The sequence below is a fragment of the Phocoena sinus genome, chromosome 13, assembly GCF_008692025.1.
Source record: "Phocoena sinus isolate mPhoSin1 chromosome 13, mPhoSin1.pri, whole genome shotgun sequence".
Lineage (NCBI taxonomy): Eukaryota > Metazoa > Chordata > Mammalia > Artiodactyla > Phocoenidae > Phocoena > Phocoena sinus.
The window spans coordinates 59302352-59328659 of record NC_045775.1 but is presented as its reverse complement, the minus strand read 5'-3'; the positions used below and the strand labels follow the sequence as shown (position 1 = coordinate 59328659).

The 26308-nt window shown below is 42.7% G+C and overlaps 1 protein-coding gene across 6 annotated transcripts in view; it reads left to right on the top strand.

Moving 5' to 3' along the window:
* Positions 1–26308, top strand: part of AAK1 (AP2 associated kinase 1) — a 171402-nt gene that overhangs the window by 75112 nt on the left and 69982 nt on the right. For all 6 annotated transcript variants that reach the window (XM_032652901.1, XM_032652898.1, XM_032652897.1 and 3 more), the window contains exons 4-8: positions 11553–11661; positions 13371–13513; positions 23557–23678; positions 25037–25118; positions 25626–25758. In XM_032652901.1, coding sequence (XP_032508792.1) covers positions 11553–11661; positions 13371–13513; positions 23557–23678; positions 25037–25118; positions 25626–25758 — 589 coding nt within the window. The remainder of the gene's footprint in view (positions 1–11552; positions 11662–13370; positions 13514–23556; positions 23679–25036; positions 25119–25625; positions 25759–26308) is intronic.

Sequence of the window (26308 nt, the reverse complement as noted above, 5' to 3'; positions counted from 1 at the left end):
CCTAGCTCTCCATTCCAAAGATTTTCTCTTATTTTTTTTTTTCTATAAGTTTTACATTTTGCATTTAAGTCTGTGACCCATTTTGAGTTAACTTTATATAAGGCATGAGACTTCGGTTGAAGAACATTTTGTTTCTTGTTGGCGTCCATTTGTTGAAAAGGCTATCTTTCCTCCGTTGAATATTTTTGTCAAAAATCAGTTGGACCTATTTGTGACGGTTGATCTCCAGACCTCTCTCTATTCTCTGTTCTATCCCATTAATCTATGTGTCTATCCCTCTACCAACACCACACAGCCTTGATTACTGTAGCTTTATAATGTCTTGAAATCAGGCTGATTCCTCCTGCTTCTTTTTTTCCCAAAATTTTTTTTAACTATTCTAGTTCTTTTGTCTTTTCATATAAATTTTAGAATAATCTTATCTATATCTACAGAAGGTCTTGCTATAATTTTGGTAGGAATTTCATTAAACTGTTATATCAGTTTGGGGAGAAATGGCCTCTTTTCTCTGTTTAGTCTTCCAATAAATGAACATGGCACCTCTCTGCATTTATTTACATCTTTGATTTCTTTCATCAGCATTGTGTAGTTTTCAGCATAGTGTCCTTGTACATGTTCTCAGATTTATATCTAGGTTTTTGTTTTTGTTTTGAGTGATTATAAATGGTATTGGGTAATTAATTTTGATGCCCATATTTTTATTGCTGGGATGTAGAAAATCACTTGATTTTTCTGTGTTTATTTTGTATCTTATAACCTTGCTGACCTTGTTTACTAGTTCTGGGAATTTTTTTCTCGATTCTTTAAGATGTTCTATATAGACCACCATGTCATCTGCAAATAGAGGCAGTTTTATTTTTTCCTTTCTGATCTGTTTGCCTTTAACTTCCTTCTCTAACGTGATTGCACTTCTCCCTCACTTATTTATTTATTCAATCATTTATTTATATCAGTATGGACTTATGCATATTAATTTTGTCCTTTTTTTTTCCCTTTAACCTATTTGCTATCTTTGGTTCATACTGGGTAATTCCTATTGTTTTATCTTTCAGTTCACTGGTTCTTTCCTTTGTCCCTTCCATTCTGCTGATGAGCCCATCCATTGTACTTTTTACTTCCGTTATTGTATTTTCAGTTCAAAAATTTCCATTTGGTTCTTCTTTAGGTTTTCTGGGTTTTTGATGACACTTCCTGTTTCTTTGCTGAGGCTTTCTATTTGTTCATTTATTTCAAGCATCACCGTAATTGCTGGTTTAAGCATTTTTTGTCACGACTGCTTTAAAATCATAGCTGGATGATTCTGTCTTTTTCGTCATCTTCATTTTGGCATCTATCAATTGCTGGGGGTTTTTCCATGTAGTTTGAGTTCTTCCTAGTTCTTGGTCTGATGAACTATATCAACACTTTCATATTGTGTTATAGATTCTGGATCTTATGTAAACCTTCCATTTTAACTGTTTTCTGCTCTGGCAGGGGATTGATGGGTTTGGGGAATGCCCTCTTGTTACTACTGCTAGGTGGGGATAGACGTTCAGGTTTCCATAGGGCCTCTGTTTTTACCCCAGAAGGTGAAAGTTCACCTTCTCATTATTACTGGATTGGGGTGAAAATTCCAGTTTCCCGTTAGGCTTCCACTGATCCTTCCCTGGCTGGGAAGTAGGAGTGCCTTGCTACTGCTCCCCACATGGCTTCCGTTGACACCATGGTGGTGGGAGTTGGCCTTGTTACCACTTGGTGGTTGTGGAAGTCTTGACTCTCCACTTGACCTCCTCTCATGGCACCTCAGAGATGAAGGTCTTGACTCCCTACTCAGCCGTCTCTGACGTTCCCCACCCTGAAGGGTAGGTTGGAGTGATTTGTTGCAGACTCATGAGAATGGAAGTCTAGGCTCTCCACTTGGCCTTTGCTGCCGTGACTGGGGTGGAGCTGCAGGTTTTTTCTGTGGTTTTTGGCTGGAATAGAGCAGTTATTTTCTATGGGCTCTGTCTTACTGGGTTGCCCCTTTTCTGCATCTGACTGGAGAGAGCAGGCTTTCATTGGGCTTTTCTGTGTTTTTATCTGCACCCATTGGTGTTTTCAGTTTGCTGGCTTCTTCAGTTTTCGGTCTGGGAAACATGAGGCAAAAAGAAAACCCAGACAGCTCACCACCATGTTGTTCCTTGGGTCCTAAAGTTCCTAGCCAGTCTGCCTTCTTCTACTCACATTTCAGATACTCATTATTATGTCTCTTTTATGTATAATGTACAAAGTATTCAGGTGTACTTAGCAGGAGGAATAGGGAAAAGTACATCTATTTCATCTTCCCGGAAGCAGAAGTTTTCTGTTTATGCCTTTTAAAAAATAAACACTTTACATCATTTAGTAAGGCTTTTGAAGGAAGCAGAGATAAATGCATGTATTCAACTTACTTTTTTTTTTTTTTTTTTTTTGCGGTACGCGGGCCTCTCACTGTTGTGGCCTCTCCCGTTGCGGAGCACAGACTCCGGACGCGCAGGCTCAGCGGCCATGGCTCACGGGCCCAGCGGCTCCGCAGCATGTGGGATCTTCCCAGACCGGGGCACGAACCCGTGTCCCCTGCATCGGCAGGCGGACTCTGAACCACTGCGCCACCAGGGAAGCCCTCGACTTACTTTTTAAAAACAATTTGCTACTATTTTTAATCAGAAGTCCCTGTGCAATGTTTTTAACCCGTGCTAGGCTCAGACTTCTGTCAAATAGAGGCCATAACCCCAGCCCTACCTCTCAGAGATTGTAAGAGTTATGTGTATATAATACATATTATTTGAATTTGCTTGAAGAAGCATTGGCAGGATGAGAGAGAGAAAGAGGAAAGGCAGAAGGGGAAGAAAGAGGGAGGGTTCCCTATAGGTGATGAGGACTGGAGTTGAAAATACTTGTCTACTATGTTTTGCTTTTTGAATGTTAATATGTTACTTATTTTTTTAATTAAATTTTAAGCTGTTTTATAGTCACTTAGATGAGTGAGCAGGGATCCAAAGAGACTTCTGGTTGAGTAGGAACAAGCCATGTCCTATCAACATCATGTCCTCTCTTGGGCAGGTTTGTGGATAGGGAGCTCAGGGGAGTGCCATAGATCCAGTGACTGTGGACTGTAGATCCAGTGACTATGGACTGTATCATTTGGGTAAGGGCACTCACCAGAGATCTGTGAGCAAGATGGAGAGTCTAGGCTGGATGCTAGGTATAATTGCTACTGTTTATAATGGTTTCTGATCAATGAATTGCCTTTAATTTGGAGGGAACTTTCTAAGAAAAAAGCACTGCCGCTTACTGTTAACTTTATGTTATTTTACATTTAATAAGCAACTTGGTTAAAGAAATAGAAGACACATTTATCTCTTATGTGCATAATATAAAGTTGGAAGGTATAACAACTGCATTGGATGATAGAATCAGGATCCAAAATGATCCTTAAAATTAGAGCAATGGACTGATTCTAATGAGACGAAATAGCAAGGTAAGGTCACATGCTTGGATTTTTATTTTCTTCTAATCAACTTTACAAGCACAGTTCTGGGAAGGTAGAGATTAAAAGCAGCACAAGTAGAAAAAGACTTAAGCATTTTAGGGGTCAGTTAACTTGATATGAGTGTGTAGTATGATGTGGCTGCCAAAAGAAGAAAGAATGTAATTTTTAGCTGAATTAATAGAGGGTGATAGTGCTGATCTACTTTGCAGGAGTCAGACCGGGCCTAGAGTATTTCATTCATTCTCTGGGGCCATTCTTACAAAAAGGACATCGACAAAGCAAAGCGTTTAAACGTGGGAGCAACCAGAATGGTGGTGTGACTAAAAACCATGTCAAAGAAAGTGGGTATGTTTAGAGAGAAGAAAGAACTTAGAGTCTAAATAATAATATTTCAGTTGTTTGGAAAGTGAAAAAATAGACTAGGCTTATTTTTTTCTGAAGAGGGCAGTCTAGAATCAGGAGGTGGAAGTTTTTAGCTGGATGGAAAGGAGATCAACAGAAAGGGCTGCCTGCAGATGGGCTGAGGGCCCAAGGGAATGACATTAATCTAAGCAAACTTCTTGTCAAAAGGCTATAGCAGGGACTCACCATGGGCTGCCTGGCTGCTCTAGATCAGTGCTACTCAAAGGATCTTGTTTTCTTTTTCTTTTTCCCCCTTGTGTGTTTGTTTATGTTATTTTCCCCCCAGCTTGTCTTACTACTTTTCTTCATAAATTGAGATAAGGTTCATCCTTTTAAATATAAATATAATTTAAACATAATTCAGTGATTTTTTTTATTCACAAGGTCATCCACCCATCATCATTTATCAAATTCCAGAATATTTCTTTCATCACCCCAAAATGAAACCTCACACCCATTAGCAGTCACTCCCCCTTCTCCCTTGCCCCAGTCCCTGGCAACCATTAATCTGCTTTCTGTTGCCTGTTCTGGACATCTCTTATAAATGGGCTCATACAGTAAGCTCTTGTGTCTGACATCTTTCACTTAACATAATATTTTCGAGGTTTATCCATGTTGTAGCATGTATGAGTACTTATTCCTTTTCATGGCTGCATAATGTTCCATTGTCTGGATATACCGCATTTTGTTTATCCTCATGGACATTTGGGGTTTTTTTTTCACTCTTTGGCTACTATGAATAATGCTGTTATAGACATCTGTGTACAAGCTTCTGTGAACATAATGTTTCATTTCTCTTGGGTATATATTTAGGGGTGAAATTGCAAGGTAAGATGGTAACTACTTTTTGAGAAAATGCCGAACTATTTTCTATAGAAGCTGCACTATTTACATTTCTACCAGCAGTGTATGAAGGTTCCAATCTGTATACTTGCTGACATTTTTTATTGTTTATTTTTTTGATTATAGCCATTCCAGTGGTTATGAAGTGATAATCTCATTATGGTTTTGATTTGCATTTTCCTGGTGATTAATGGTGTTGAGCATCTTTCCATGTGTTTATCATATGCTCTTTGGAAAAATGTCTATTCTGATCCTTTACCAATTTTTACATTGGGTTGTCTTTTTATTGTTGAGTTTTAAGAGTTCTTTATATAGACTGGACGTTGGATTCTTTTTTTTTTGGCCATGCCACGTGGCTTGTGGGATTTTGGTTCCCTGACCAGGGATCGAACCCATGCCCCCTGCAGTGGAAGCACGGAATCCTAACCACTGGACCTCCAGGGAATTCCCATGGATACTGGATTCTTATCAGATGTATGATTTGCAGATCATTCTTTGCAGTTTCTTTTCACTTTCTTGATAGTGTCCTTTGAAGCACAGAAGTTTTTAATTTTGATGAAGTGAAGTTTATTTTTTCTTTGACTGCTTGTGCTTTAGGTGTCATATCTAAGAACCATTGCCTAATCCAACATCATGAAGATTTGCATATGTATTTTCTTTGAGGAGTTTTTAGATTTGTGGTCCATTTTTGTTACTGAACTCAAGTTCAGCTGCTCACTGCTCAAAAGCCAATAATCAAGAGGCAAGTGTCAATAGAAAGGGAAGGTGCTTTAATCAGAAAAGGGCAGCAATCTGGGGAGAAGGTGGACTCATGTCCCGAGGGCAACTCCGAAGATTCTGCTCAGCCATGGCAGTTTTTTTTTTGGCTGCATTGGGTCTTTGTTGCTGAGCGCGGGCTTTCTCTTGTTGCAGTGAGCGGGGGCTACTCTTCATTGCGGTGCATGGGCTTCTCATTGCGGTGGCTTCTTTTGTTGCGGAGCATGGGCTCTAGGCACATGGGCTTCAGTAGTTGCAGCACGCAGGCTCAGTAGTTGTGGCTCGCGGACTCTAGAGCACAGGCTCAGAAGTTGTGGCACGTGGGCTTAGTTGCTCCACAGCATGTGGGATCGTCCCGGTCCAGGGCTCGAACCCGTGTCCCCTGCACTGGCAGGTGGATTCTTAACCACTGCGCCACCAGGGAAGTCCCCATGAGGGTTTTTAAAGAGAAAATGGTGAGGGGAAGAATCTCAGCGAATCATCGAGGCAGGAGGTTGGATTCTGCATCATTCTCCATTGCATGCAGGCTGGCTGACTCTCTCTTCAGATGTTATCTTGCCCATATGATCTGCCTGCAGGATTGCTAAGGGGACTGTTGGGGGTAAAGAGCTGGTCATTCTTTACTTAATTCTTCATTCTTACTTCTTTTTATCTAGGAAAAGAATCAACAGGTTAATTAGGTTCTTTCAAGGTTGGAGGGGAACAGAAATGGACAAACAGGAAACGGGCAAAAGAGCTGCTTTCAAATCCCCACTGTCTAACATCATTCCATTTCTATGGGATTAGGGGTGAAGGTCTATCTTCTGTAACTTCTTCATGCTGACATAGGGTGCCATATTCTCAGAGTGGAAGATGTCAACGTGGGTCTGTAGCATCTCTTTGCTGACAATTTTAGTTGGCCGCTTACATATTACAGGCAGAACAAGCTACAATTATTTTGATGCCCACAGAGATATAGATTATTATGAGCAGTAATGTTAATCCCATTCTCTTTGAGGCCAGTTCTCGGAAGTGTGCTAGCCGCAGATTCAGTACTGCTCAAGATGGTACAGCTTATGTCATGGCTACGGTCTGGTTATCATGCAGTTAGCTTTGTTCCTCTGGTGGCAGTTGTAGTATCTGTAAACAACTCAGGAATGTGCATCAGACACGGACTCTGTGACTCTGTTGTCCTACTCATTAACTGCTCAGTTTTGTAGTTGGTGGGGCCTACAGGGTTCTGCTCGGTTCCATTTTGAGTTAATTTCAGTTTGTGATGTGAGGTAGGAATCCAACTTCATTCTTTTGCATATAGATATCCAGTTGTCCCAGCACCATTTTTTGAAAAGAGTCTTCTCTTCCTCATTGAATTGTCTTGGCACCCTTGTCAAAAATCAATTGGCTATAAATGTACAGGTGCTACACTAAAGATCTTGTGCCAGAATGTAAGTCAGTGAACTACTTCCCCCATAGGTAAAGTCTCACTAGGAAAAGGAAAAAGTCATCTTAGTGACCTGATTGATTTACATCCCGGAGTAAGCTCCTTATTTCCTTGTGGACTGGCTTCTACCTAGAAAATGTTTGTGGAACACATTTTGAGTAGCGCTCCTCTAAATCTTTGGTACGTTAACTGCCACTGCCCAGGAGTACCCCAGGCTCTATCCCAGAGCTACTAGATTAGAATCTGTTTTTAAACAGAATCCCTAGGTGATTCAATGCTTATTAAAGTTTGAGCAACATGCCTCTAGAATCAGACTCTAAATGACTTTAAAGATCTGTTCAGTAAGTAGAGGATTAATTAATGAGTAAGACTTAGAAAAGGGAGAATAAATGTGATTGTAGGCAGGATTATATCTGGGACTTATGTAACAGAAACCCATAAGGGGCCCAGATACGTTGCCTTCGGTAGAACTCCAGGGCCAGTCCAGATCTCAAAGCGTTTCTCTTCACTACTGCACTGGACTTGATATCGTTTTTGTTTGTTTGTGAATTATAAAGAGTTACAGAGGAAATGTAGACTTACAAAGGAGAGTTACAAAGGAAATTTTCCTAAAATTTAGGCAATTTTAGAGAAGGCAGGTGGGGAATAGTAAGGCCAAAGACTTCTACAAAGCAACTTTGGGAGAGAGAAACTAATTCCAGGCCTTAGAACTGCTTTCCTTCATCCTTAAGTTAATAAGAAGCTGCACTTTGGGTAAAAGTGTCTGTGGAATCATAGTGTGATTCTAGAAGTTGGCAACAATAGTGCCGAGTCATAAACTCAGAAACCATCGACTATTCGGAGGGTCAAAACAGGTAAATATACCTCTTTGGAAGCTTACTGTATGCAAATGCAGACACTGTCAGCATCAGGAATTTGCAGGAATTTGTCATGCTGACGTTCCAAGGAAGGGTGACCTGAGCAAAAGATACATAAGAAAATTAGTTACATACTATAACTCATTTTACTATTTTAAGGTGAGTGACATTATTGATGTGCTACTTAGAACGCTATCTTCTTTGTTTTCTTGAACATAAATATAAAGGCTTTTATAGATGTACTTAAGAATTGAGTCCTCTGCTTTCTTATAAGTCTTTAAGATTCTTAGGTAGGAATTTCCTGCTGCAGGAATTTTGAAGCTCGGGATAGAATACTGTTCTGTGCCACAAGCACCATTAATTAGGACCACAGATAAACTTGAAATGTGTGGTCATCTATAGAATCTGGGTAGAAGGCCTCATTTTCAAATGGTACTTTTTGTATGTGTTTGTGAAAAAAGTTTTTCATCACTTCAAGCATTTGACTATGAAAGTTAATAAGCTAACTACAAACACGTTAAATATCTATTCAGTAAAGCAGGTCTTCTAATAACATGTTTATCCATGTGGTTTAATGTTAATTTTAAAATAAAGTTTAAAATGACAATACAAGTCTTTAGACTTATCACTGCTTCCATGATTTAATGTAATATAAACTGATCTAATCCATAGTTTAACTGAACATTCCCCACTCCCCTGAAAATCAGAGTTTGACTTATACTCATCATGTAGACTTTTATCTCAATTCTCCAAATAATACTTGTAGCCGAGGGCATCAGAGCATCTTCCTTATATCCTGCCTTTTCCTGAGTAAACCGGTAGTAACTCAGGTGCCTCTATGCGGGTTCCATCCCAGACCTCTACGTCCATTCATTCTGTTCTGTAAGCCTGGGGCTGGTCTTTTAACTAAAGCCAGGGAAAGCTTGGACATCCTTCGGTATGTTGCTGCTGAGAAGTGCTGTCACACTGCCCATGAATGTGAGTCTATCTCAGCTTGTAGTAAGATTTTCTCTTGACCTTTTCTACATTTCACAGCCATTCAAACAGATCTTCTCTATCAGTTCTAAACCAGTGGCATCCTAAAATCAGAGACGTTGCTGTGTCATCAAGTTGTTAAAAGTAAAATGCCATCGTCTCCCTCCAAAGAGGCGGTCTTTTCTGCTTGGACATATCTCAGGATCTCTGCAGAAGACACAATGAACAGGAATTTGGGCGTGGACTGATCAACCAGCATCTTGGCAGAGTGTTCTAGGATGCCATCTGCAGATGTTAATTATCCAGTTTGGGTCCTCTAATAGCTCTTGACCTCCTCTTGGCTCTATCAGTTGCTTCTTATTTTCCTTCCAGATTCTTATTTATTCCTCTTGGGATGAGACAAACTCAGAGGCAACATTGCTGATTCTTTTACAAACAGCTAAATGTAGAAACATTAGCCTTTCATTCCTTCTTGTGGACATTTGGAGGACATGATCTGCTGCTGCATTTTGGTTTCAAAGAAATTCTCTCCACTTCCTCCTACTTCTACGACTGTGTGAATGGAAACATTCTAGAAGAGCTGATAAGACTGAAAAGCAGAAGGATAGTCCTCTAAAACATGAGCCCTGAAGTCACTTTCTGTTTAGAGAAACTTGAATTCTAGAGGCTGCTTTTCTGCCTCATCATCTCCCTTGTCTGTTATCCAAAACAGTTGCTCTAAGCCTTTTATTTCTCTCATCAAGCTTCTTTCTCATTCCCTAACACTTTGAAGATGATCTTGTACTCTACCAAAAACAGAACAATAGATCTGAACTTCCTCAAATTCCCTTTTTTTCCCCCCAGCCTTAAACCAGTATGCATGTCCATCCTTATTTCCTTCCTGCTTGCCAGGAAAGAAATGTCTTTGAAAGATCAGTCCCTTTAACAGTGCTCCTAATTCCTTCCCTTCTCTACCTGCAGGACTTGGTTCGCTCAGTTATCCTCATCCTCTCCTGTATCTTAAAGCACCTTTTTGCCCTGGCTCCTTTCACTCTCCAGTGCTCAATCCTCTCCCATCCTAAAACTTCTTTCCCTCAGTGCTTCTCCTCTTTTAAGCTCAAAATGTCCTGAAAGAATCTCCCGTAGCCACTGGCTCTGCGTATTCCACTCCCATTCTTCGCAAGTCCAGCTCTGTTCTTACTTCACTTTATTCCTTTTACAAAACTGTTCTTGCCTAGATCTCCAGTGACTTCCCAGTCGCCAGTAGAAGCAATCACGTCTTTACCTTTGGTCTACCTTTCTGAGGCAACAGTCATTCTTAATCCTTCACTCAGAGGAAAGTTCTAAGGAATTTTAACTTGGATGCTCAGAGTTCAGGTGTGTTGGTTTGATACTCTGAGGCTTCCTCTTGTTTGGGTATGTACTTTGAGATTAAAAGAGACCGTATCCGTATCACTTTGAACACTGAGTCTCCAGTTAGTGTGGTGGTGGCTCAAGTTGCCGCATTTGTGTGCTGACTCTTACAGAACCACGTTTCCCAACTCCGTCCTCCCATTTCTTTTATTAAACAAAGTAAAACAATTTATTAAAACTAGTTAAAAAATAAAACCTTGGGACTTCCCTGGTGACGCAGTGGTTGAGAATCCGCCTGCCAATGCAGGGGACACGGGTTCGAGGCCTGGTCTGGGAAGATCCCACCTGCCGTGGAGCAACTGAGCCCGTGTGCCACAACTACTGAGCCCACGTACTCTAGGGCCCACGTGCTGCAACTACTGAGCCCGCGTGCTACAGCTACTGAAGCCCGCGCGCCTAGAGCCAGTGCTCTGCAACAAGAGAAGCCACCGCAGTGAGAAGCCCATGCACCGCAACGAAGAGTAGCCCCTGCTCGCCCCAACTAGAGAAAGCCCACGCGCAGCAACAAAGCCAAACGCAGCCAAAAATAAATAAATAAATGTATTTAAAAAATAAAATAAAACCTTACTTTGTGCATAAATCCCATTGCCCAACTTGCTTGGTTTTTGCTCACTAATGACCTTAGATTTTGAACATCATCATTACAAAGATTTGCCTCAATGGATGTTGAAATAACCAGACTGAGGGATGAGGCAGCTTCCAGTGTCTAAATGGGTCCTGACACATGGGAGGTGCTCAATAAGTATTTGTTGGAAAATTAATTCCACAAGCAGCTCTGAGAGATGCAGTTCCAACTGGAGAGCTGGAAACATAACCCATCTTATATCCCAGTTGGTTGGCTTGAAAGACTTAATTGTGAGCAAAATGCTTAGGTCTGGATGCCATTGTAGTCCCTTCAAAACTTTAAAAAGCAGTTATTCTTTTCATATATTTCCTAGAGGGAGAAAAACAGTACGAATAGTTTAAAAGTCAAGTTGAGTTCACTTGTGTTCCTACAACCAGGAAAAAAATCAGTTTCATTTTTCTGAATTAAAAATTCACATATTTAAATAGTTCATGCTGTCGCTCTCCTGTTAGCCCCTCTGCAGTGTTTCCGGAGATGGGAGTCTTTGCTTCTGGTTTATATGGAGCGCTGATGCCGTGAGCAAGTAGGCACCGTGTGTGCATTTGGTTCTAGAATTTAGTTCAGGAGAGCGTTATGGTTTAGAAGGGTTGCAGAATTGTTATTGAAGAGCTGACTGTGAATCTCATAGACCAGCGGGAACCTGCTCTTGACCCTGCCCCTTAGTCTTGTCTCTCTTCACTGTTAGTGTTGTCTCTGTGTATTTAAGTTATCTGGGCTAATGGAAAAGCCTGGCTCGTTCTATCTCTACCGGTGTCTGTAACGGATAATTTATTTCTCAACTCTTCTTTACAGAGGGACCTGTCGGGGCACAAGAACATCGTGGGTTACATTGACTCCAGTATCAACAATGTGAGTAGCGGTGACGTGTGGGAAGTGCTCATTCTGATGGACTTCTGCAGGGGTAAGTAGATGCGCCATACGTTAAGCTGTCATTTCTCTAGCACTTTGATTGTCAAGGGTGTGGGGTCATTTCAGTTAACGTGCACCGTACTCTAACATATGTTGTTCCGGTTTTAAAGATTGGAAAACGAAGAGGCTAAAAGGCACAGAGCCTTCTGTCACTTCTTGGTTATCCTTACAACGGCGAGTATCAGTGGCCCAAATAATTCGGAGTGGTAGATAATACAAAACTCTACTTTTGTTAGGTTTGGGAAGGTTTGGTGCTTGTATATGAATGCGAATGTATGAGAATGAGAATGAATATGTTCTTGTGATGCTTTAAAACAAATGATGAAGGCACATGATAAAGACCCAACTCCAGACAGACTAAGGGGACAGTCCAGCTTCCCTCACTCGTGTGTTCTCTTCTCCACCCACACCACCATCCTTGCATTAGGGGGTCAAAGAATCCTTTTCGTCTAATGGAAATGACCCTGCTCTTCTTGCTGGAGATCTGTGATTGCCAGGAAGGCTACATTCAAATGTTGCTGCCATTAACAGTAGAGTCAAGTAGTTGAAAGCTCAGAGTTTCAAGCAGTATTTATCTTGGGAAACCCAGGCTGTAGCATGAATTTCTTTGGAGTTGACTGCATTTCATACAGCTATTGTTCGGAGGTTTGGCTTTTTTGGTCTCAGCAGCTGTCACTTACATTCTTGGGTCATTGTCTCACTGTTTGGTGCCCAGTTTTGTAAGCACCCTCAGTTCCACTAACACGTTCCTTGCCTTTACAGATACTGTCCATAAATTAAATATGTTAGTAATGCTTAAAATGTGATGTTAACCGATAGTTTCAGCCTTCGCGGTAACAGCTGCTACCCTGATTTTGTAAAATACTACCACATTTCGGGGCTTCCCTGGTGGTGCAGTGGTTGAGAGTCGGCCTGCCAATGCAGGGGACGTGGGTTCGTGACCCGGTCCGGGAAGACCCCACATGCCGCGGAGCGGCTGGGCCCGTGAGCCATGGCCGCTGAGCCTGTGCATCCGGAGCCTGTGCTCCGCAACGGGAGAGGCCGCAGCAGTGAGAGGCCCGCGTACCGCAAAAAAAAAAAAAATAATACTACCACATTTGAACTTGACAGTTTGTCTCCTCCTCCTCTTCCTTTTTGGACGTAAAATGTTTAGAGACGAGGCAGTAGGAGAGTCCAGGGAGCTGGATAATTTTCTAAGCGAGGTCGTCAGTCTTTCGGTCCTAGAGATTAAATGTTGGTGTAGCATTTCTGCAGACCAGGCAGCAAGCAGTAAAGCCAGAGAGACCAAGCTGTTTCTAAAATACAGACTGTCAAACTGCCTTCTTCCTCCACCCGCGGTCTATTGTGCAATCTGATTCTTACTGAAAGATACAGCAGATTGAACCTGTGGCCTCGTCCAATGCACAACAGGGACAGTATAACCGGGCAACTAGAGCCAGGACCATGTTGTCAGTTCTGCTACTAATCTTGAAGACAGAATGAGGGCAGCTCACATCTGGGCTGCTTTATATAATGAAGAAACTGTTTTGACGCCATAGAAAACAAGTCCCAGGCTGGGAATCAAGATACCGGGGTTTAGTCGTGGCTCAGCCAGTGATGGGCTGAGTCCAGGTTGCTCCTCTGTGGACAGCCTTTCATTCTCGTGGATAAGTGATGGGTCTGAATGTTAATAACCTTTCCTCTGCTCTGCACCCCTCTCAGGAGGCCAGGTGGTCAACCTGATGAATCAGCGCCTGCAAACAGGTTTTACAGAGAACGAAGTACTCCAGATATTTTGTGACACCTGTGAAGCTGTTGCCCGCCTGCATCAGTGCAAAACTCCTATTATCCACCGTGACCTGAAGGTAACAGATCACCATTAAGTGCATTCTTATGGAGTATTTTCTGTCTGCCCCAGGAATGGGGTAGATGTTATGGGGATGTGAGAAAAGCGTAAGGCATGGTACCAGATTCTAAGCTTACATTCTGCTTGGGGAGAGAAAGTACAAAGAAAAAAATAGCAGAACAGTACAGTACAATATAGCTCTCAATTTTATTAAGTAGCTTTCAGAAATTCTTTATAATCGTCAAATGCCTGAACACATCTTTTTTGTTTTTCCTGATAAACTCCCAAATTCACTTTTCCAGGGTCAGAAAAAGTAATATGCTAATTTGAAATTTATAAACAGTGGTGCTTGATCTTTAAAGTCTATTTCATACTTTGTAAAATCCATTAATTGGTGATTTTAAAAATTTGTCCTACTAATTACCATCCCCTTGCACTGGGCCTTTCGTACTGTAGTCACTTGACAATGTTCGTTGAATGGAACTGGCACCCAGTTAGGATTCACTAGCATCTCTGGAGCACTGACAATGTGCCAGGTATTCTGTTAGACACTTTATGTGCACTGTCTCTTGGGAGGGAGACATTCTTCTTTGCATTTTTTTTTTTTTTTTTTTTTTGCGATACGCGGGCCTCTGGCCTCTCCCATTGCGGAGCACAGGCTCCGGACGCGCAGGCTCAGCGGCCATGGCTCACGGGCCCAGCTGCTCCGCGGCATGTGGGATCTTCCCGGACTGGGGCACGAACCCGCGTCCCCTGCATCGGCAGGCGGACTCTCAACCACTGCGCCACCAGGGAAGCCCTCTTCTTTGCATTTTATGTTTGGGGAAACTCAGGAGCTGAGAGGTTATGTGATTTGACTAAGGTCATATAACTAGGAAGAAGCAGTACCAGAATTTGAATCCAGCTCTTCTGATTCTAAGTTACAGTTTCTTTTCATTATACTTATGTTTCGAGAAACATGCTTCACGGCTAATATTTGCATCACTGTCCCCTAGTGTGCTTGTTAAATGCAGGCTACTGGGTTCCCCGCTGAATCTTTTGGGCTATAATTTTTGTGATGGTACCAGGGAAGCCCAGGAGTTTTTATCTCAGGCACCCCAGGTGGTTTTTGTATATTCTAAAGTTTGAGGGTCATAGCTACATACTAGCATTTCTGTTCTGAGGGTGTTCTTTAGTTTGTTTGTTTCTTTAATTAAGATACCATAAAATTCACTCTTTTAAAATACACAATTTGGTGGATTTTAGTATATTTACAAGGCTGTGCAACCATAACCACTGTCTAATTCCAGAAAATTTCATCATCCCCCCCAAAAATCCTGTATTCATTAGGGGTCACTCCTCATTCTCCCCTTGTCCCAGCCCCTGGCAACTACTAATCTACTTTCTGTTGCTTATTCTGGACATTTCATCTAAATGGGCTTGTATAGTATGTGACCTCTTTCACAAGCATAGTGTTTTCAGGGTTCATCTATGTTGTAGCGTATATCAGTACTTCATTCCTTTTTGTTATAACATTCCATTTTGTGGATATATCACATTTTGTTTATTCAGCAGTTGGTGGACGTTTGAGTTGTTTCTACTTTGGCTGTTATGAATAAGGCTACTATGAACATTCATATGCTAGTTTTCATGTGGGCATATGTTTTCAGTTCGCTTGGGTACATACTTAGGAGTGGAATCGCTGGGTCATACGGTAACTCTAATTTTTTGAGGAACTGCCACACCGTTTTCCAAACTGGCTGCCTTATTTTACATCCCACCAGCAACATATGCGGTTTCCGATTTCTTCACACTAACCTAACACTTGTCATTGTCCTGTTTTATTTTCCCACCCTAGTGAGTGTGAAGGCTCCAACAGCCTTAGACAGCCTTCTCCAGTGTGCCTCTGCGCACAGTCAGCCCCTTTTCTGAGTGGAGCGAGGAGGATACATCTCAGTGAATATTACGAGCCTCACATCATACAAGTACATAGTTCTGTGGGGACAGTGCCGACACAACGTGGTTCCTATGCTCATCACGTTAAAGGATTGGTGAGAGAATATAAATGAAAGATTTGGAATTGAAACCTAAATAAGTGAAATACAAAACTTTATAGAACAAAGTGATGAGTGGAAGAGATTCAAGTGGCTTAATATGTGGTCAGATAGTGGGATCTGGCAGTGGTGATTGGAGCCTTCTGGAAAAGTCGGATTTTGAAGGACTGGTGGGATATAGGTGGACACAGAGAGGATGAAAGGCATTTCAGGCAGAGAGCAGAGCCCGAGAACTGCCGAGAGAAGGGAACAAGAAGGCATTTGAAGATGAGGAGATAGGTAAGGGCTTGGTACCTGGCCAGTTACAGACCAGGCCAGGGTGACTGCAGGCCACTGCTCTAAGAATATAATGACACTTTATTTTTTTTATTGAAATATAGTTGATTTACAATGTTGTATTAGTTTCAGGTTTTGACAGTTTATTTCTGGTTGCCTTAACCATGAGTGAAATTCTTGGGCATGTTAGGATGTATTTCAAAATAGGCAGTGGTACCAACATTTTAGGACCTGACCTTTCTCCCTGCCACCTGCCTTGGAGAAGAGTTCATGAGGGGCAAAGAAAAAGGGGAGAAGTGTGGCCCAGCTGCACCAGCACTGCTTCTGTGACCCGTATGAGCTCAGGTTTCTCCAGAACCCCATCCTCCCCCCGGCTCAGATGGGGTTCGATTTCATATTGGAACTCAGATTGTATAGCACAGTAACTTGTACCGACTGAATCGTAAGCTCTGTGAGTGAGGAGCGCCCTTCACGTTGCCAGACGCGCAGGGCACGTTGCTCTCCCTGTCTCGTTCTCCTGCCTATGGCATTTGCCTCCTCTGTGACTGTCTCTTCCCATGACCCCTGTGCAGCGTGTTCTCCGGGCCCCTCAGGCTCCTTGGTTGCTCCTCTTATCACTTAGCCTCAGAGCCTCAGCTTCCTCGTCTGTAAGGTGGAGACAACAACGCCAGCCTTGTTAGTGTCAGGGTGAGGCTAAAGGAGAGCGTGCATGTCAGCGTGCAGGCGCATCCTTGGCCTAGAAAGTCCTGAGCGGGCACCCAGGGAGGTGAGAGCAAGGGAAGAGACCAAGAGGGCCGTTGAGCATCCTTTTAGAGAGTGCTACTCCCATGGTAAACAAAATCTTCCTTTATTGTAACTTTTGTCAACATTTGTTGGATTAAACGAGGCCTAAATGATAATCATTTCATACCTGTAAATAGCACCTGCCCAGTTTACCCATTCCCAGCTTATTAGTGCTGCTGTGAGGTGGTGGAGAAGCGTCACCCATGATGGGAACCTGAGGCACAGAGCTCAGTGTCTTGCCTGGGGACACGGTCGGGGGTTGGTCTCAAGCAGCCAGAGCCTAGACTCTTCTTTCACTGCTCTGAACAGCCTGTGAGATGTCTCAGCAGAGGAACTCGGAACAAACTGGAATCTCAGGGTAAGGCTGGGGCACAAGCAAGTGGCTGCCACGCTCTTCCTCAGCCCCTGCCCTTTGCCCCTCCATCACCCAGGGCTGGGCGCACAGTAGTTGTGTTCAGTCAGTATTGAAGACCATCGGGTGTGCTGCTGGTTCGCCAGTAGTGGTTCAGGAGACTTTGTTTCCCTTCCTCCTTGACCTTGGAAATAAGGAGTGTAAATAGGGGCCCCTGGGAGGAGGCCTTGATTGTGATTGTTCTAGAGGAGTCCTGTTGCTGTTGATTTTCGTCGTTGACTCCCGGTTGTTTTGCTAAAGCTTTCCCAAATTCCCCAAGTCTTACGCTCATTGCCATCTGGAGGCTTTTGTTAGCATGTTAGATCCTGTTGACTTCTACTACTGTGTGCTTGGTGGGCAGTCACATCGCCTGCTGCACTGCCAACTTCCTAGGCAGGCGTGAAAAGTCCCCCTGTGCTTCCTGTTTGCCCTGGCTCTGTCATTGCGTCACAGGGCCTTGGCCGCTCTGCGCTCCCTGTCATGGCTGGAACCAGCCAGCACAGTCCTAGCAGTAGCCACAGCCAAGAAGTCCTTTGTTGTCCTCTTGGCCAGAGAACGTGCTGGTGGCTGGTCTCCCGGTTGCTCCCCTGTGAGCGAGGTCTCCCTTGGCGACCAGGCGCCTCGGGAGTCGTCTGTGGGGCACAGGAGGGAGCACAGGCCAGGCCAGCTGTAGGGCCCCGTGTTGAGCCAGTGTCACCCTCTGCAGCGGCCAGCTTGGTCACACGCAGACCTGAGAAAGGACCCTCTTGCCCTGCCTACCACGTGTGTGGTCTTTCTTGCAAGTTCCAGAGGGGAAATAAGCTGAAAGCGGTCCCTGTCCTTAAGCAGCTTATGTTCTAAAAATAACCACGACAGAAGTTCTGGTCTTTATTGCAAGTCTCTCCTCCAGTACATAGTTTTAACATTTTCATTATTTCCCCCATTGTTTAATTGCCGTCTCTCTGAAGAATGATAGAGGTCATTCCTGCAGATCATGGGCTGTTGTAGACCTGGGACAGTCACGTTAGGCAGCCCTTTCTTTTTACCAATGGCGAAGCCTCTGCCCAGAAAGGCCGTGGCCTGAACAGTGATTTCAGTGATCAAACCAGAACAAAGGCCAAGGTTGTTTACTCTCAGTTTGGTTTCTGTTTGTTTGGTTTTGCTGTATTTTACCATGATGTTTGTCCTAACATTTAAGAAAGAGGAAGAAAGGGTTAAGACTTAATAAGTACATTCTAGATTGAAAAAGTCCTGAATGTCTCCTCAGTTGTCAGAAAGGAGATGTAGATCTCATGAAGTAGAATAGGATGAAGATTCTTGTCCTGTTTTTGGAGCCACAGGTTGGAAAACCTGCATGCATCTAATCCTCCACAATTTCCAGTGGTAAAAAATTAAACTCTGTGGCTAAAATGCCTGGATGCCGTATCTGCTTGGAATATTGTCAAGATGAAGAGGTCAGGAGGACGTGGCTTTCCAGACCTCTTAGCTAAAGCTGTGAGCAGAATTTGGGAGTGACGACTTTAGTAACGCTCTTAGGCTGACAGGTTGGGAATAAGGTCAGCAATGTTAAACTCTCAATGAGCTGAAAGGTGGGCGGTTGTAAGTGATGGTGACCAGCGTCAGGCTGACTTCCTGAAGGGCTTGGCCAAAAACGAAGTCACCGTGCAGATTCTCTGAAGCTTCCAGAAGCTGGTGTATGAAGAGCCAGTTGGTTCTCGACCTTCCTGAGCTCTTTGAATCCCTCTCGGCCCTGGTCATCTCACAGGTGGACGATGGTACCTGCCCTCATTGTTTTCTTTCTCTCACATTAGTGCAACAGGGGAGGGTGAAGTCCCAGCGGTGTGGCAGCCTGAGCCCGAATCCCACCCTCGCAGCCTTGTGACCTCAGACGTGTTAGGTAACTGGACTCTGTTCTCTCGTGTGTTAAGAGGGACAGTGAGGCTGTGTAAGAATTTCGTTCAATACTGTAGGTAGAAGTGTACATGGGGCAGGGTTGAGCCTATATTAAGCTCTGTTAGTTGCTGATACCATTGTTGTTTATATCATCCTGCCCCTGTGCCTTCCTGTTCCTAGTTCCACTTATCTAAGTTCTGCACTTCCTCCAAGGCCCAGCATTATCTCGTCTCCTCATTCATAACAGTGCTAGCCCATAATATGTCCGGTCCCATGTTTTCAGTTTTCCGGTGCCCACGATGGTGCTGCCCCAGCCACAAAGGCCTGCCTCTGTGCCTCAGACACCTCATGTGTGCTCCCACCTCTGCGCCTTTATGCTGGCCGCTCTCTACTGGGAATGCTTGTCCACCACGTGGTCCATGGCTGCTCCCCTCATCAGGGTGACTGTGCTGTTTATAGTATCATCCTTCTTTACTTTACATACATTTAATCTGCTGGAGTTTTTTCCACAACATTTATCACTACCGGGCAGTTATACTTAATATTACTTTTTTAAAAAAATCATCAACTGGACTCTAAGCTCCATGAGAGGGACTTCCCTGGTGGTCCAGTGATTAAGACTGTGCTTCCACTGCAGGGGACACGGGTTCGATCCCTGGTCAGCAAACTAAGATCCCCCAAGCCCTGTAGCATGGCCACAGATAAAATTAAATTAAAATTAAAAAATAAAATAAGGGACCTCCTGGCGGTCCAGTGGTTAAGAATCCATGTTTCCACTGCAGGGCCACAGACAGGTTTGATCCCGCATGCCATGAAATGTGGCCAAAAAAAACCAACAAAAAGCCCTAAGCTCCACAAGAGGATGAACTTTGATTTGTTCACCAAGAAGAGTACTTGGCACGTAATAGGAGGTAGTAGGAGTGCAAATGTATTTCTTTAATAAAGGAATGATAACAATACCTATCTTGCATGTGTACAGGGAGATTTACAGTTCATTCTCTTACTTGCTTCATAAGAACAGTGATAGAATTATTATCAGCTTTACTTCACAGATGAGAAACAAGCCCAAAGACATTGGTCCAAGGCCAGACATCTAAAATAGTCCCTGAGGTCTTCTGAACCCCAGGTGCAGTGTGGTTGCCACATGTCATGCTCTGTGTTAAGTGTTTTGTTGATGATGGTGCTGGTGGTGATGCAGGCAGCAGCCAGCAGGAGCTCGGAGGTCTTCACTGGTGTTACACAGGGACGGATGGAGAGAGGGCGGAGCTTGCAGCTACTGCTAAAGTGGCTGCTGCCAAGCGGATCTCACCTTCGTAATCTCAACTGATCCTCCCAGTAGACTTGCACGGTAACCAAAGCAGGGATTATGGTTCTTCTTTGCATTGATAGTTCTTTGATATTGCTCAGGCTTTCCCTACATTGATATCTCTGGCTCTCTTGTCTATTTTTGTACACACGCTTAATTTTTAACTGGTTTTCCTGTAAATATAGTTTTGTACAATGCTATCTTTGTGGGAGGGAGGGAGGCCAACTGGGGACCAGGTTAGATATAGTATAATTCCTGAGTTCTGTCAGTCTGGAACTAACCAGAAGTACAAACCTAGTTTTCAAGGGGGGCGGGGAACAAAACCAAAAACCCCAATGTGCATCATCTTTTATTCTGTCCTTTGTCTACTTAGTTTTCCTCCCTTCCCCAACAGTGATTTTGGTCCCTAGAACTACCTTGTTTGTGTTTTGATATGAATTCGCTTTTCAGTTTTCTAGATTGTACATTCCAACGTTAGAAGGAGAGAATCTGATTCAGGAAGGGACTGCACACATACAACAGGAGAAGCATGGTTTCACAGGCGCCCTGTAGGATATATGAGGCCAGCAGGGAAGATTGTTGCTGAAAGATACTTAATAAGGGATTTAGGGGTCCCTTATGTGTGTGAAATACTGGCCAGGTATTGTAGGGGACACATGAGCATAATATAATTATAGACCAGAGGCTGGCAAACTTCTCTGCCAAGGGCCAAAGAATAAATATTTTAGGCTTGTCAGCTATATAGGCTCTGTTTCAACTGCTTGAGTCTGCTGTTGGAGCTTAAAAAGCAGCCATAGACTAGAGGGTAAGTAACCAGTGGGCATGGCTTGGTTTGGACAGAAGGTCTTTGTCAACCCTTCCTAGCAGTGGTAAGTTCTGTAGATTTTTGTAGGGTGGCCATGGAAAGTTTTACTGAGGAGTTATGGCTTGAGCAAGGCCTTGAAGACTGGTTAGGAGTTGACTAGTGGAGGGAGCAATAATTGAATAAAAAAACTAGTCAATATGGGGAATGCTTAGCAGACATTGAGCAAATCAGCCTGACTAGTATTTAGACACTTGGTTCCTCATTGACTAGGTTCCTATTATAGGGACATTTCTGAACATAAAGAACTAAGATACCCCTGGCCTTAAGCTTGTATCCAGTACATTGGGTGAGTGTAGTCATCCCTACCAGGGTAGGAGGATGGGGATGGGGGGCTTGGAGTAATTGTCCTGCTTCTAACCTGCTTCCTGCCCTGGCAGAAAGACAATTCCCTGTCCTTCTCTAGAGCTGGATTGCCTAGGTTCACTTCCTTCCTTAATCACTGTGAGCCTCACTCTCTCTGTCTGTATAACAGGGATTATTATTACATTGTTACTATGAGGATTGAATGAGATAATCCATGTAAAGTGCTGAGACAGTAGTACTTGTATTAGTAAAAGCTCAGTAAATGGTAGCAGTTCTTTTTATAACCTCTAAATTCGATTGGAAATATTAGTGTTGCCTCGTTAGAATTATTTTAGATTCCTAAAGTGAGTATACGTTCAGGATAGCTTGACTGTTTCACTTGGTGTACATAGATTAAACTCATGAGCATTGTAAAAAGCTGTAGATGGTGGAAATATTTACCTGACTCAGGCTTGTCTTTGGGGAACAAGTCTCCCGTAAGAATTCTTATTCACAAGAGCATATCCACGCAAGTTTACGGTCATAGTTCACACTGCCTGTGTGGCTGAAACTCCGAAGGTCAGAATTGTAAATTAAAGTGATTATAGGTTATTAGTGCCCCAGGTGCATAAGTGGATATCTCTGGAAGAATAATAGACTTTAAACTCAGGCCTCCAAGGCTTCCCACAGATAAATTCCAAGGAACACGAGTTAACAACAACAATGGCAAAACCCCTCACAACAATACCATGAGTGACACTCAGTAGGAGTAAGAAACAATAAACTACAGAGTCAGTTTGCAACAAAGACTTTAGGTATTGGATTTAGCAGATACAGACTATAAAATAAACATTTTTATAATTTTAAAAGAATTAAAGTGTAGAAACAAGAGACATCATAATTGACAAGATATTTTTTAAAGGACTAGCAGTAATAGTAGGGGCCTGGGTATTTGGTGGCTCCTGTCTTATTTCTGACAGACTGACACACACACACACACACACACACACACACACACACACAGGGTGTTGTATGCGTTTCTCTTTTTTAGTTTATTCCATTTAACCAACATTTTCTGTTCTAAGCACTATGTTAGGCATTGGTAGAGAAGACTACAAATACCTGTGCTTGTCCTTAAGGAGTTTATAGTCTACTCTTATCTTTGTTTTCCGAAGGTGATCAGTCTTTGGAAGGCTGAAGACAAAAGACAATGGAGACTACAGACTTACTGACCTAACAAGATCTTTACTGCCCATGCATAGCCAGGTCTGTCCTCCAGCAAAGCAGTCAGCTCAATTCACCTATACCAAAAATTAATACATCTTGAGTACAGTAGTGCCCACTGTTTTGGAGTTGTTATTTCTTTGGCAGTGTCCTTTGATACGAAGGATTTCACTAGGTTCTGGTCTTCAGAAGCTCCCTCTAACCCAGAACTCCTAACTCACTGCCCAAAGAATTCATCTATAAAAATATAAGGATGGGCTTCCCTGGTGGCGCAGTGGTTGTGAGTCCGCCTGCCAATGCAGGGGACGCGGGTTCGTGCCCCAGTCTGGGAAGATCCCACATGCCGCGGAGTGGCTAGGCCCGTGAGCCTGCGTGTCCGGAGCCTGTGCTCCGCAATGGGAGAGGCCACAACAGTGAGAAGCCCACATACTGGGAAAAAAAAAAAAAAAAAAAAAAAAAATATATATATATATATACACACACATATATATATGTATATAAGGATGATACTTTAACAGGAGAACTGTGCATTTGCCCACAGGCCTTTAATCACTTTGAGAAGTAAGCAAAATATAGCAAATATTTATTAATTCAGAAAATCCTAACCTGTCGTAGTAAAGAAATTGATATATGTGTTTATAAGGCCCAAATGAAATCCCTGACATCAGGAAGAACAGAGTACTGAAGGAATGTAGGGAAGAAGTGATATTTGTCTGAGTGGGGGCCTGAGGAAAGCTTTGACAGTATAAGGACCATTTCTGCAGAGCTGAGAAATGTGACGAGAAATCTGGGAAAATGGGACTCTTGCTTCCCCACCGTGGAATTTCCTTTTTTCACCCTATTGCCATGCATCTTTTTTTTGTTCCACTTGGAATGACCCTTGTTGACATACTTAGAGGAGAATAACTTTCCTATGCACATTAATGAGATTATCAGAAATAAAGTATCTTATTGATGTGTATGCAAACCAAATTTTCAAACACATTACTAAACGGTATCTTGGAATGGGCGGCTGGGCAATGTTTTTCAGGTTGAAAATATTCTCTTGCATGACCGAGGCCATTACGTCCTGTGTGACTTTGGAAGTGCTACCAACAAATTCCAGAATCCACAAACTGAAGGAGTCAATGCAGTAGAAGATGAGATTAAGAAGTAAGCTTTTCCTCCTTTCTTGGAATTTTATCCATTATCGGATCAGCAGTTTTACCTTCAGCTTATGATTGAGAAGGTCAGGGTGAGAAGACAGTGGTGCTTGTCAGTTGCCCCTCATTGGCAGTTGGGCTGTTGGATTTTAAGTGGAGGATGGGGAAGGGGTTCATGAGCATTGAGCAGTGGAGTAAAGTGAAGGAATCTTACAGCACTTTATCAATGGTCCTATGGTCATTATGCATAGATCTTTTGAGTTACATCACATAGCCCTTAAAAAGGCGCACACACCTTAGAAGTACTGTGATGTTTTTAAGTGGGATCACGACAGCTGTGGCATTACCAGTCGGTTGTGCTTTTGACTGAAACCTAAATGGCTGTGTATTCCTTCCTGCTCATAAGGAGCTCACCTGCAATCTAGTGGAATTAGTGGTGCATAGGGCTGTTAAAGTCTCTACAGATAGTGAATCACTGACTTCCATGAGAAAAAAGCTTCTTTAGATTTGTGATTCCAGTAAGAACCTGACCCATTTTCCCCTGTTGTCCAGAGTGTTGGATTTTTCACAGGCACCAGCACTCACTATCACTGTTCATAAATCAGCAGTCCAGAGTGCACACATATCCTGATCCTCTCTCTCCGTTCCTGCTTCACGCCTGGCAACCGAGCCTGGGGCAGGAAGACTTACGGTCCAAGGCCCTGATGGGCACCTAAACCGCAGAGCCTTCTGGGCGCTAGAGACTCCAGCAGCACAAATCACAGGCTTGGTAACACTAAGACTCTCACTTTGAAGATGAGCTTATCCTTCTCTTTTCTTGAGCCAGAGATAAGAGGAAAACTGTTGTTTCAGCCTTATGCTGGCAGCAAAGATCCGTCCACCTCCCAGCCTAGCCAGGGCCCACTTTATCCTCCTGAGTGTTCCAGCCAGTATTACATCTCTGTGTCGAGCCACATCTAAAGGGATTACTATTTAAAAAAAAAAAAATCAGCTAAATATACTATCAGACAACAGGGATTTACAGGAGAAGATTTTGTTATTTGAGGAGCAAGAAAAGGTGCTTTTAGAGTTTATTTAATGCCTTAGTGTCTGCGTCCCCACCTGCTCTTAGATTGGAAGGACTGCAGCCAGAGGGCCGTGGGTGTGTGCCAAGGACCGCTCTTCATTTCACCTGCACTAATATTCCGTACTGTCTTCTCCAGGGTGCTCCCAGGGAACTAGACTCTACTAATATATATATATATATATATATATATATATATATATATATATATATATATACGTATATTTTTTAAAGTAATTCTGCTACCCCTGGTTTTTAATTATAGCATTGACATATTTAACAAAAAATGAATCTCTTGATTGTAGATACACAACGCTGTCCTATCGAGCACCAGAAATGGTTAACCTGTACAGTGGCAAAATCATCACTACGAAGGCAGACATTTGGGTAGGTGTCAACTAACCTATCCACATCTCAGATGTCAGCAGTCTTGGCCGTAAACTCCCAAGTTTAATATAGACAGTGCCATAGCAAGAGTGGCCACTGTACCATATCATTGTCTACTTATCCCTCAGGGTTATTCTTGACTCGAGGTGATGAGCCACTGCTTCTCGAAGCATGTCAAAGAAAATGAGTTTAGACCTCTGTGAAAGTTATTCAGGTGACCTGCCCATTATATAAGTGGTTCTCACATATGTGTTACTAGTTCTTAAGAGCAAAACCAGCTGAATACTTGTTCTTTATTGGAGCACAATTTGGTAATGAGGATAGAAATATTATAACTTAGCAGATATATAGTGATGTTGGGTTCTAAATTCAAGTTTCTAATGGGTTAATAGTACAGAGTGTTTAGATTTGCTGTAAATGTGGATGGTGCCAGTATCTCTCAGCAGACCCATTTGCAGTTATGATAAATAAATCACTAGTAGCAATCTGCTTTTTTTACTTTTTTAGGCTCTTGGATGTTTGTTGTATAAATTATGCTACTTCACTCTGCCATTTGGAGAGAGTCAAGTGGCAATTTGTGATGGAAACTTCACAATTCCTGATAACTCTCGATATTCCCAAGATATGCATTGCCTAATTCGTAAGTATTTAAAGTTTCTAGTTTCACATTTTTATTTCTAATCTCCAGGAATGGATTGGAGGATAAAGGGATTAGATCCCAGGAGTGATGAGTGGGATGCAAAAATGAAGAAATCAGTTGATAACTGTTGGTCACTCAAAGACCATGTAACGGTGTCTAGTTAGAGTGGTGAGTCTTTTTGCCAGAAATCTAAACTTGGTTTCACACCTGGGCTGGCCACCCAAGCAGCAATCTTAACTGGGCTTTGAGCATTACAGTACTGCCCTGTTCTCTTGCAGTCTGCATGAAAGCTCCGGTACCAAAGGAGTCCAGCTGACTCGTATCAAGCGATAAGAAATTCATCTTTGCAAAACTGGAAGCAACTCAAATTAAAATAATTGCAGTGCGTTGGCTGAAGTGAATACATAATTAAGACTACATAACTCTATGGAGCTAGGTTTTTTCCTCTCATTTAGGTTAATCACTAGATTTTGATAAAAAGCATTTAAACTCAATGCATTAAAATGTTTTTAAGATTCCCCACTCTTTTGTATCATCATAGTAAGCATAT